This window comes from Rosa chinensis, chromosome 6, assembly GCF_002994745.2.
Source record: "Rosa chinensis cultivar Old Blush chromosome 6, RchiOBHm-V2, whole genome shotgun sequence".
NCBI classification, from domain to species: domain Eukaryota; kingdom Viridiplantae; phylum Streptophyta; class Magnoliopsida; order Rosales; family Rosaceae; genus Rosa; species Rosa chinensis.
Window position 1 is genome coordinate 23615550 of NC_037093.1, and position 13105 is coordinate 23628654.

General features: G+C 37.6%; 2 protein-coding genes across 7 annotated transcripts; both read right to left on the minus strand.

Annotated features, from left to right (window-relative positions):
* Positions 1-7649: 7649 nt before the first annotated feature.
* LOC112172378 (integrator complex subunit 3) lies at positions 7650-11654 on the minus strand. 6 transcript variants are annotated; one of them, XR_005801697.1, is made up of 9 exons: positions 11274-11654; positions 11081-11172; positions 10847-10880; positions 10682-10726; positions 10534-10568; positions 10357-10423; positions 9776-9885; positions 9548-9646; positions 9295-9435 (listed from the first exon to the last, which is right to left on the minus strand). XR_005801697.1 is itself a non-coding variant. In XM_040508751.1 (8 exons), the coding sequence occupies exon 8, from the start codon at positions 9470-9472 to the stop codon at positions 8066-8068; it is 1407 nt and encodes a 468-aa protein (XP_040364685.1). In that variant the 5' UTR covers positions 9473-9646; positions 9776-9885; positions 10357-10408; positions 10534-10568; positions 10682-10726; positions 10847-10880; positions 11081-11172; positions 11274-11616; the 3' UTR covers positions 7650-8065. The 6 variants fall into 6 exon arrangements, 5 of the variants coding, with proteins under 5 accessions (XP_040364685.1, XP_040364683.1, XP_024165463.1 ...); XM_040508751.1 differs by having other exon boundaries at positions 7650-9646; positions 10357-10408; positions 11274-11616; XM_040508749.1 differs by having other exon boundaries at positions 7650-9646; positions 11274-11616.
* Positions 11655-11749: 95 nt separating this feature from the next.
* On the minus strand, positions 11750-12737 carry LOC121050081 (26S proteasome non-ATPase regulatory subunit 2 homolog A-like). Its single transcript, XM_040508752.1, has 2 exons — positions 12450-12737; positions 11750-11963 (listed from the first exon to the last, which is right to left on the minus strand). The coding sequence occupies exons 1-2, from the start codon at positions 12696-12698 to the stop codon at positions 11895-11897; spliced, it is 318 nt and encodes a 105-aa protein (XP_040364686.1). The 5' UTR covers positions 12699-12737; the 3' UTR covers positions 11750-11894.
* Between the last annotated feature and the right edge of the window lie 368 nt (positions 12738-13105).

Sequence of the window (13105 nt, forward strand, 5' to 3'; positions counted from 1 at the left end):
TGTCTTTTAACTCTATCTATGCTTTTCTTGCATATACTATGTTTTATATGAGGCCTCTTGCATGGTTTTGAAAATTATCTGTTTTACAATTGAAATGATTTGCGTGGATTGGATTGATGTGTTGGCAATTGATGGGGATGTAAGGAGAGGTCTATTCCTCCTTGAGCCACCGGTGGTGGGCAGTGTGCACCATGGCCTTGTTATTGAATTATCCCCTTTGTCTCTGACCTTGTGATTATTGAATTCCGGAAAGTGATTGGCTAGATGGATGGTTGTGATGGAAGTGTGAAAGAAGATCAATTGTCGTGGGATTGTAATTACGTGGTGACGATCACGTGGAATCGCAAACCAGTTTTTATCTACTACTTTTCATCAAAACGATAACTCATGTTTTTAAACTTAGATATGGGGGCGGGCATGGGCAATGACTGGATGTAGGAGCCTAACCCCTACTTTAGTTTGTTTTGCAGGCCGTTGTTGTCGAAGCTTGGGTACGGAGCATAACCCTTGGAGGCCACAATTTATTTTATTTAAAGTTTATTTCTTTTTGGCATGTTTGATTTCATTAAATTTATGTAACATTATGTATGGTTGATAATGTGTGTGATTGCTTACCACCAAAGTGAAACCCTAGGGTTAGAACCTCCATTTGATTTTAGGTCCTAGTGGGCTAGACCTAGAAGACTCACGTAAATCTTCATTCAATGAACCTAATGCGAACTTGGGCTAAGAACTAAAAATGACGTAGGTTCTAAAACTCAACACAACACCACCTTCCTTTCCTCTTCCTTGCTTAGTTCATAATCTTGTGGTTACGAGCAAAGCTGTTATGTCTCGTACCTCAATTTACCAGTTTACTAGTCATTTGGACGGTAAACTACAATTACTTATACTTTTTACTTTGTTTCGATACTTTTAGTGGCCCAAAAAGTTGACTTTTTGTTGGGGTCAAAATTTGAGAAAATGTTCTTATGAAAGTCGTAGACGTTAAACCGAACGCGTGCATATGTGGTACGTAAAAATTGGAGTTCGTATGCCATAGTTATGAGCGAAAAACAAAAGTTACTGTAGATGGTAGAAAGTATAAATTCGACTTTCTACTGTGGCCGGGTCTCTCTCTCTCTCTCTCTCTCTCTCTCTCTCTCTCTCTCTCTCTCTCTCTCTCTCTCTCTCTCTCTCTCTCTCTCTCTCTCTCTCTCTCTCTCTCTCTCTCTCTCTCTCTCTCTCTCTCTCTCTCTCTCTCCCTCCCTCCCTCCCTCCCTCCCTCCCTCCCTCCCTCCCTCTCTCCCCTCCCCTATGTTTCCCCTCCCTCCCTCTCTCTCCCCTATGTTTCCTCTAGGGTGGCTTTTTAATTTCAATTTCTGGCTAGTTGAATTCTATAATTATCATAGAGCTTATATATGAAGTTTAGTGAGGATTGGTGGAGTTTTGAATCGGTTATAAATTTCTAAAGATTTGGATTTCGGTTAATGTTAATCGTGAATCCGATTGTCGGATTTCCTCCATAATTGTTATATAGTTTGAAATCGACGAGTGGGCAGTGTTGGTGAAGTTTGGTTGGATGTGGAAGAGAATTGGAGAAGTTGAGGTTTTGGGTTTTGAGACTTAATTATTGATTATCGTAAAATTATTTTCAGTCCGGTAATTATTTATGTACGAATAATTGTGTACAGGACGAGGTACCGAGCTTTTGCTCGATGAAGGAACTCGTATACGTGATCGTCGGAATAGAACTGTGAGTGGACTTTTGTTTTAAATAAGGGAAAAATTCACCAACTGTGTCTGGACACTTAGGGGACTTTCAGAATGATACCTGAACTTACAAAGTTATCAATGTGATAACTGGACTCATTTTTTCATATCAACGTCGTACCTACGACCAATTTCCGTCACGGAGCCGTCAAATTTTGCACGTGAGTCACTTAATGAAGACAAAAAGACTGATTTACCCTTGAGAAAAATTCATGAACGGTGTCTGGACACTTTGGTGACTTTCAGAATGATACCTGAACTTATAAAGTTATCAATGTGATACCTAGACTTTACTTTTCGTATTATCGTCGTACCTCTGGCGAACTTCCGTCACGTCTCCGTCAACTGTGAGCATGTGTGACTCACGTGAGCCTAAAAATGAGGGCAAAAAAGACATTCTGCCCTCAATTTGTTTTAGGAAAAAATTCACCAACGGTGTTTGGACACTTAGGGAACTTTCAGAATGATACTTGAACTTACAAAGCTATCAATGTGATACCTGGACTCATTTTTTCGTATCAACGTCGTACCTACGACCAATTTCCGTCACGGAGCCATTAAATTTTGCACGTGAGTAACTTAATGAAGACAAAAGGACCGATTTACCCTCAAAAGTTTTTTTTTTTTCCTTTTATTTCTTTGTTTCTTTCTTCTTCTTTCTTTCTTTCTTCTTCTTCTTTTTTGGTTTCTTCTTCCCCTGATTTGAATCATCAAGATTCAAATCATCGTACTCGTCCGATTCCCACCACCGATTGCCGATCAAACATTGCTGCTGTGTCTCAATCCACCTTCATGCAGATGTTTATGGTTCCCCCCACTTCAAATCCTACAGCAAATTGAAATTGCACTGAGGCTTCGCCGCTCACTCCGAGTTCATCCCCGCCGCCGCCGCTAGCCACCACCACTCTCGTTCTCTCCTCCGACCCCCTTTTATACACCATTGATCAGAAACTCAGACCCTGCCAGCCCTCCACTCTCAAATCACAGCTCCAATCCCACCCTGCCACCCTCTCCGTCGTTCCCGACATGCAACACCACCTCCACACCATCTTTAAATAATGATGCATGCATTTATTTTGAAATTATTGATTTATTTAATTATCATTTTATTTATTGAGCATGATATTTTGTCTTGGATTATAGTTTGACATTGATTTTTCATGAGTTTTGGATATGAACTTATTATGCTCGGAGTTGGATTTATGATTTATTTTTGAGAATATGAATTGATATTGTTTTACCTTGATTATGATTTGGGAAATTGATTTAGTGATTTAAATTATTGTTTTAATTTATCGAGAATAATAATTAGATTTGAATATTTATTACCATATTATTTGGACTTTCGAATCAAAGTTTATTATGCTCGATTTAGAGAATATGATTATTATATGGTTTCCAGCGATTCGTTTTCCGAGGAAATTTCAGGGATTAAATATATTTTTAATTGCCGACTTTGGATTTCTGAAAGATTTTCGAGATGAGATACTTTTGACGTGTGGGACACGTTGATGATACTTTCGGCTTACTGTGAGAAGTTGGGGAAGCTTTATGGATTTACTTGGTTTTCGGATTTCTTTTGCCATACTTTGGGTGATTATTTATCATGCTAGGATTGATTCGTCCGCCTTTGTGGCGAGGTGATGGGATCACCGAAGCCCGTCCGCCTTTGTGGCGTTGGTTACTGTCTTTGTGACAGTAATGCTGAAGCCCAGTATCCTAATCGCTACACATAGTGGCGTGTGGGTATATAACGGGAGTATATGGGAGTACTTTAGCCTGGGAGGCTATCACCCGAGCCTGGGAGGCTCATTCGTATGGCTATCTGCTTCCCCTACTTTTATATTACTTTTGGGCTAGCGGGGTCTAGTCCGATGATACGATACTCAGCAGGTTTGAATTACAGTTTCCAGTTTCCTGGTTTAAAGAAATATGTTTTATAAACGTTGCATGCATCGAGGTTTTATAAATTTAAATAAATGCGGGAAAGTATTACAACTTTACTTCTTTTAAATTATTTATCTAGTTGTTTATTTTGGTCCACTCACACTAACGTGTTTTCAATACTTTTCCCCTGGGCCCTTCGGTTTCAAATGCCCAGTTTGTAGGCTAGGTTAATTGTGGTCGGGAGTACATGGAGTCGAGGCATAGCCAACAGCATTGCTTCCGCGTACTCATTCTATTTCTGTTTTCGTTGTTACCTTGTGGGTTAGTATTGCTCTGATAATCTATGGGATCAATATTGTATTGGGGTTGAGACAATTATATGTGAAATTGGAGTTGAGATTTGGAGAGCAGGTGGCTCCAGGAGAATAAGGATGGATGATTTAGAAGTGTAAATGTTTTCCTACAGGTTTTGGGTAGCCTACTTTTCGGGGAAGTTCCGCCAAATTTTTGGTAGAATTTCTTCTAAGGTGAGCCCCGCAGGGCCATTTCGGATTTTGGGGTGAAATCCGGGGTGGGTCCTGTCAAAAGCCCACTATAAAAGCCTAAGAATCTTAGGCTTATAGATTTCTTGTTCCCCAACCTAAAGGCCTTGTCTCTTTGAGGAATTCTAGGCCCAAAACACCTACTCCCTAAGTGTGGCGGGTGTAGGGTTCATTGGGGAGGCGGCGCTGTGGTAATCCGGTCTCCGGGTTGCCGCATCTTCCCTCAATGTTTTCTATTCTGAAAATGCCCCTACTTCTGATTTTCTTCATTATAGTTTCTTAATTAATTGGGCATCTATAATTTGTTAATATCTTATTAGGGTATCAATTACTATTTTTTATTTTCTATGTGATTTTATGTAATTCGGTAAGGATCTCCAGTGCCTAAACATGTTGATTTTAAAGATGTAGTAGATGTTTTGGAATTATGATTTGGATCATGCATATATTTTATGATCTATGTGTGTGATGGTGATTATAACATTGGAGTTAGCTTTAGAGTTCAAAGTTCTCCAGACTAAATCTAAGATGGTAATTTGTGGTAGATCGGTGTGGCAGTGAGGCTCTAGTGGTCTGGGAGGATTGTTGGGGCAGCGTGGCTACGATGAATTTGGGCGGATCGTGGCGACGGCGTGGCTAATCAGTTTCTGTGCGATTTCTTGACGAAGGTCACGGCGTTGTTTGATCAGGGTAGCATGGTCGACGGCTGGAGGTTGGGGATGATGTGGTGGGCTCGGGTCATCTTTCTGTTGCTGGGCTTTGTGCTGAGCCCAATCTCTTGGCGTTGCTTTTTGGCTTTAACCTTTGTTTTTTAGTGTTATCTATTTACAATCATTCCCTAGTTTTTTAAGGTTTTTCTTTTTAAATTCCAATAACTCCCTAGTTTGTTTGGGGAAAGTAGTGGGTTTTGGCCCAGTTTAGGCTTGGCTTTTTAGTGGGCTTTAGTCTATATAGCTATGGTTTCTTCTTACACCAAGTTAATGAATTTCCTCGAGTACCACAATTGAGTGCATCGACGAAGGGAGATTCGAAATAGTTTTCTTAGTGTACGCTGAGATTTGTAGTTGTGTAGGCTCGTAAATTCAAACGAGCATCATTGTACTAGTGGATGGTACCCGTATTCCCTTACCTGCTTGACCACTGATTTAGGGTACAAGCATATAAGGTTTATTTGTATGTGCGGTTCTGGCTTTGGGATTAAATGAAATCTCTATTACTCTGTCAAAAAAAAAAAAAAAACTAACCCTTGTTTATTATTTATTGTAAGTTGAATCCCACGACCTTTTAGATGGATTCAATTCCTTTCTTTTTCGGTCAATCATGCATTCAATTTAATCTTCAGCAATATCACAACTTATTTTGTTGTATTCTCATAGATGACTAAAACTTCAAATATTTGTATATTTTATAGATAAAATACTTATATATGATTTTGGTTGCTGTCCATGAATTTTCATTGAAATTCTTTTTTTTGTCTTGTCTTAATTGTGCCCAATCTAACTATAACTTTTGGATACGCCACTAACCACAACCATAACATGTCTGAACCACTTGCATGCAGTTGGTCGAAATGACTTTATTAACTGCAGCCTCTGGTGATCCTTTTACCGGGGGATGCCTACGTGTATTTGTTTTTGACTCAATAGGATTAATAAATGAGTATTCCAAGACTACATTGGAGTTGTATTTAAGTTACTTCACACACTTGGAGAACTTCCATTCAAGAACTATCTATAACTTTTCTCGCGGTCAAATTGGTGACACTGTAATGACCTAGTGATTTAGTTATGGATGTCTTATTCAACCAGTTAATGTAAATATATAATGATTGTACATCATATTGGATATGTTGTAGGATATATTGTTCGTCATGTGGTTTTGCAGAACAAAAATAATTCAACCATAATTCAAGAAGTACAACAACAATGTGGAAGATATGGTTGTCATGATAGAACCAGTGAAGAAATTAGTAGGTTTCCATGTCTTCAAATTGTTAATGAGCGATTTTATTTCATAGAGTTAACATAAAAGCAGTTAAGCGATCTTTTTGGGATATAATGCATAGATGATTAGTTTTATATGGATAGTTTGTTTATATCGATATTTTGTTGATTATAAAAGAGAATTTCTTCTGTTTATGATGACGTATTATGAAGAAATGAACACTGTACTAGTATGTTTAGACATTTGATAGAGAGAAAAAAAATTATATACTAAAAAAAAAAAAAAAATTATGCTTGTTAACTGTCAGTTGGCTAATCCAACTAAGAAAAGTGCATGTTCAGTCATCATAAATCAAGAGAACTATAAGACAAGTAAAACCAATATATGTGAGGATAATGGACAACATTTATGGTATTTTTCATGACATTGTTTCAGCATCATATTTTGTCATCCATAAATTTAATGAGATAGTTGTATAAAAGCCTATGACCCTATGACATACCTTCAATTAGATTGTTTGGTCTCATGTTACTCTAAGTCTTGTAGAATAGATTAGTGATGACATCTATAGTAAGTTATGACATGAATGAGCTTTTTGAAGTTAAATGTACTTGCCCAAATTCATATGAGATATAACAATTGAAAAGACCAACAACTTGTATCACTAAAAGTACCATAAGCCCAAACAATTATCGCAAAAAACTTCAGAATCCAAAAATATAGAGCAACATCAACAACGGTTGACAAAGTATAAAACCATGAGATACAAAGTCATCAACACAAATGTTGGATTGAAGTCAAGAATTGAGGAACAAAATAATTATTCAACAAGCAAAAATGACACAATTCAATTACCAAATTTCACTCTACCTAGTTAGTAATTACTAATGCTTATAGTAGTATAATTTTCTAAATAGTAGGTAGGTTTATGCAATTGACATTCGGGACCAACGCTTTGAGATTGGTGGCTGTGAATTGCTCATTGTTCGCATGGTTGTTTTCATTGTTTATTTGAGCTCATCATACCTAATAATTAAATCATTGTAGTATTTTTGGGGCTTAGTCTTTAATTCATTACATTCTTCTAAATATATGATCATTTAGTAGGTTCAAATTCGAGAAACAATATTGAGATGCTTGTACAAATGCAGAATTCTAAGTTGAAGGTAATGAGTATCGTATCTCATGGCCAGAAAAAGAAGAATGTGCAATTTACACAGTCACGAAATCTCACTAAATAAAGAAGGAACCAAGGTGTTAAAAAAAAAAAGGAACATAGGAAGAACACAGAAAGTTCTAAAAACATCAATAAGGAAAAAGCTGCAATGAAGAGTCATATACATTATTATGTTAATCATGATAAAGACTAATATGACATTAAGTGCAAATGTTGTTTGTTTGAGTTTAGTAGAATGTTGTAACTAGTGTAATAATTCAAAGAGAGTGGCCTAAAGTTTCAAGTAAATATGTATAGCCAAATGAAGAAAAAAAGTTGAAGAGAAAGTAGAGTTTCACAAAAGGTTGTTATGAATACCTCAAATCTAAAAAAGTGAGGTTCCATTATAATAAAATATTAGAAGTGTTTTACAACCTTACAAGTTCCATCATAATATCACATTGCTTTCTTGCACAAAATGCTCATGGACAAGTGAGAAATATCAGTGTCGCTCCCATGTGAATGGACTACAAGAAGTTGCATCACCTATTATCCCAACAGAAGTATCAGCTGATTTGGCTACATTTAGACTACTGTTCTGGTGATGGTGTAGGAGTTGCCACAGAGTGACCTGGAAAATGAGCCTATTGCAAATCTGATATCATAACAGAAGTATCGGCTGATTTTATAGCAAATCTATCTTGTTCACGTTCTGGTGATGGAGTCGGAGTTCCCATACAAGAGGAATTCTCCAAAGCAAAGGGGCTGGGATATCTAGTTTGTTCTAGCCTCTAGAAATTTCCAATTCCGCACCTGACAAAAACCTATCAAGCCTCTCTTTCAAGACAGGAGAAAGTGCATCACAAGATGTCAACACATCAAGGGAGCAAATCACTCCTTTCTTGACAAGTACACGAAGAGATGAAGACACACCTCTAATAATTATATCTTTATGTTCCACATCGTAATTGTCCACAAGAAGGAACAAAAACTCAAGAAGTGTGTGAGTCACATCAATGTATCTGGGTATAGAGTACACCATCAGTAGCATTGCAGGCTCAATATTCATTATATTATCTACTCTTTCATCAAAGAATAGCCAATCATAAAGTAGAGCTAGTTTCACATTGGCTTGGACATAATTCTTTGTGCAATATTTCAATAGCCAACCTACAACAGCCCATCTTGGAATGATATCTGATTGTATGATTTCATTTGGTGGGTGGTGTGCACAACATATAAAACGGACAATGTCAACTATCAAAGTCTCTCTGTTTGGTGCACATAGAAACTTCTTAGCAAACCATGCTTGGTAACGCTTTTGACTCCCTAACTTCACGCAAGTAAGTAAAAATCGCAACTGTGTCTCCATTTCTGGTGAAATCCGAAGTAAAATATACTGACTTGAAGTCCTTGTGTTATAGAGCTGTGAAATAACAGAAAAACCAGGAGTCTTAAACTTGTCTTGATTCAATACCAGATCTTTCCACGTAGCTCTAAAGTTTGGTATATGAACCACATCTTGTAGGAGCCGAACAAGATCCCTCCCAATCTTTAAACAGACAGAAAACTGCTCCCTTAACACTTTAATGCAGAAATCAATTTCCAATTGCTTTAACGCTTCCAACTTTGGATTACTTAGCAATCTATAGTGATCAGCTAGTAGCGGAAGATATGTATACAATCCACTGGTCAAAATCATTGGTTCTACTTCCAAGAGAGAATCCCATTTGGTCAAAAAAATGCTCACGATCTCAAAACACAACCACAAATTTCCATCACTAAAATCCCCACCAACAATTTGCCTCAGAAAACAAACCAACAAACCATGGATGCCTACAGCCTGAACATCAATCATCTCCTTAGTAACCCAAATCAACTGGCATTTCACTGGGTCAACAAGTTTCGTGTACAATTCATTCACAACCGTAGCAATCAAACTAGCAAACAAGCCATACCCATCGATGACAATGGCATGTAAATGCTTAATATGTGTTTTGGCAAAATGGGTTTCGCATAGAACCCCATACAAAATAGCCTTGTTGAGCAGCAAGTATTCCTGTGGGGTTGGGATTGTTATTGCCAATGGGGGTCTAAGTTTTGGTTCAAGGAGCTCAAAGGCCTCCTTCAGAGAGCAGCCCACGGGGTTTTCAGCTTCATGGGAAGCAATCCGAATCAGGTTCAAAGCCATTTAAGGTTCATAGGATACAGGCACAGCTAGAATGAAATTTGAGTGTGAAGACATAGAAATAGGTCAGAGAAGCACCTTTTAGTGGAGTCTCCAAGTATTTTCAAAAACCACAATTTGTGCACTGGCTAGAAGTTTCTAGGGCCGAACATTGCTGGTAATACTCAGTTTAACCACCTGCAAGGATACAATGCAAAAAAAGTAGCAAAAGTATACATTAAGTCTCTGCCATGAACTCCAACATCATTAGTCAAGTAATGAAAGAGGAGCCATAATTACAACAGAGCATGGAGTCATTTAGCATACCAGTATATATGTGGAATGTGGATCCAAGGCTGAACTGTAGGTGAAGTAGAGGTGTGATTAAGGTTACTGCATATTGAGGGGGTACTCAAGCCACTAGAAGAAGATGTCATCTACACAAACATGAAGAAGTAAAACACAAAACAACCAAGTGTCATTACCAGTTCATTACTTATAATCAAATATGAGCATTTATCATTTATCAGCAACACAACAGCGAAGCAGGTCCAATATGAGTGTAATAACATTTCCAATTTATTCACAATTAATCATTAGCATTCACGAAACTAAAATCTGCATTCCAGTTCATTACAATTCATAGCATTCACTTGCAGCTCAAGTACTCTTAGTCTCTTTCACATGTATGATCATTTATCATTCACAGTTCAACCAAAATTCAGTTTCATCTAGATTATCATTACAATTTATACAATTATACATCACAGTTCATGCATCACAGTTCATGCAGCAATGTATTAGTATTACCAATAGCATTCATCATTCACAGTCCATACATAACAGTTCATACATCACCATCTACCCACAGCATTCATGATTGAACAGTCCAAGTCAAGTACCCTTACCTCCTAAATGTATGCTCCTAAACGTATGCTCCAACTGATCACACTAGGACTCCTTGATTTATTTTTACTAGGAAGCAGGCAAACAAAGAAGTTGGTCAGACAAACAATTTCTAATAGTATAATAGATAAGAAATATAAAAGCTTGTATTGAAGCTGGCAGAGTAGGTAAAATCAAACCTTCGTAAGCAATAAGGTCCAGTTCATTAACATCCCTGCATAAAATCAGAAGCAGCACAAGTCTGTAAGCAATTATTAAATCAGAAGCAATACAAGTTTGTAAGCAATTATTAAATCAGAAGCAAAACGAACTGGATAATATTCAGACCTGCCTTTAGAATTGCCAGTCCTCAAACGACTCGCAAATACAAGCCTGAATTATTGAAATGTATAAGAAAAGATGAAGAGAATTCAAATGTTGAAGACCGGCAACTAATAATATAATTTCAATATGGAAAAGTTATAAACATTGTGAAATACAAATCAGCATTACCCTGTTAGCAATGTTAGACTAAAGCTGGATGTACCTGTAAAGACAAAAGATGCATACAATTTATAAATTTAATTGAAACATGGAACAGAAAACAACTGCAAATCCAAATACATCCAATCTCACTCAGATAAAACCTCGAAAGAGAAATGTGACAGATAAATCAATCCTCCAAAAACAAAAACCCAAATAAAAAAAAAAAAAAAACAAACCAAACAGAGAGAAAGAACGAGAGACCTGAAGGATTGACAACTAAATCGTTATCTTTTACTTTGCTAGAGTACCCGGAATCAGACATTTCAACCAAAGAAACACGACCTTCTTCAGTTCTTCACAGATAGTGACAGCGAGATTTAATGTTCGAAATCGAGATAGGGATAGTAATCGACTGAATAACAACATAGAATAGGGACAGTAATCGAAATATTACCTTGCATTCGGTGAAGGAAACAACAATTTTCCAGAATTAGGGTTTGGATGGTTTGGGGTTTTTAGATTTTTGGGTGAATCTGTTGAAATTTTAGAGAAATAAGGCTGGGGATTTCAGCTATAAGCTTCTGCATGAGGACGGAAACTGGGAATCGATGATTTTGGGGAGGGAGGCGCTGATATGTCGAAACCGGGAGAGAAAATAAGAAACTGAGAAATGAGGCTTAGGTCGAGCAGTTGGTTTTGTTTAATTTGTTGAACATCAGATCAAGAGAGACTCGTGCTCCAGTGGTTGGGGGTGAAGTTGCCGTCGAAGAGGTTGCAGGTTCGAACCCTCCCTCTTACACAACCTTCTATGATGTTCAAAACATAACCTTCTTTTACAGATTTAATGTCACTCGGAGTCGGTGGATGAGTCTCCCCCGTCATATATAATTTATGATAAACTGGTAATGTAGAGGCTCCCCCAGGCCCCAACTCTGATTCAATTTGGGATATGCATACAAACTATCACGGCCTGAGCAATGTCGTCATTGCAGGAGCCAATATTTGTCTTGTCATCACTGCAGGAGCCAATATTAGTCGTCCTTTCAGGAACCAGTATTTATCAACTTCAATGAGGCTACTGAGAATGTGGCAATAGCCTGGGGAGCATTTGCAACAGGGAGTCTAGGAGTCGGCTTACTACTATCTGAAACAAAATGAAGATGATTTAGCATTCAATGTAAAATAGAAATTGTTCAAACCAAACTCAGAATAGATGCAAAAGCAGTGACAACAGTAGGGAAGAGTAGCTTTGGCTTACTACTATCTGAAACAAAATGAAGATGATTTAGCATTCAAGGTAAAATAGAAATTGTTCAAACCAAATTCATAATAGATGCAAAAGCAATGACAACAGTAGGGAAGAGTAGCTTTGGCAGGGAGGGATTGTGACGCTGGTAGTCATGCAGGTGGCAGCGAAGGTGGGAAAAGACATTGTAGTTAGTAATGGCAATGGCTGTAAGTGTCCTCTTGTTCTTTCCTTGTAGTTTATTCTTTTGGAAATTTGAAAATGACATTGAATTTAAACGGTCATTTTCAAGAATGTATCACCTCCAAATTCCATGAATTTCTTAAATAAACAACCTTAATCATATACAGCCAAGATGGTCAGCTTGACCTAACAGATTAATACCTTTGGATTTGATATGCAAAGGAGACCAAGAGCCAAAGGAACTGCCCGACGGATATTTTGTTCTCCATACTGTAGAAGATGCTCCAATGAACGAATTGCCATTTCAAGTCCCAACTCTTCAGCCATTGCTATCATCGCAATACCAAGCACTGCAGGCCCCTGGTGTGTTTCACCCTTCTCAAGATGTTGTGAACAATGGCCAAGAAGGTTTTGAACTTGCATGAAATAAAAGTTCGCTACTTCATACATGTGTGACAAGGGAACTTAAATGTGTAGTAGGTCTGAGGATATTACCTTGAGAACATTTCATGTTCCCGCATAAGCACTAGAAAGCATAGTCATATCACAATGTTTTCTGATTTTTTCATGAAATGTCTTTGAAACTTCAGCAGTGGCCTCAACACTTTCCCGTGAGTCACAAGTGAACTAGGATTAGAATGTTCTCCAGTTCTGAAAGATTGAGCGACTTCTTTAGCAGCAACAAATGGTTAATAATAAGCAAGCTCTGACTACATAATATAAACTAAATGAATTTGATTTTGTATGAAAAGAAAGAAAGAGAAAGTTAAGTAGTAGTGATGCATTCCAGGAAAGGGAGGAAAAAAAAAACGCCCTTGCGAAAAAATATACCTACTTCCCAAGATACAGAAGACCTA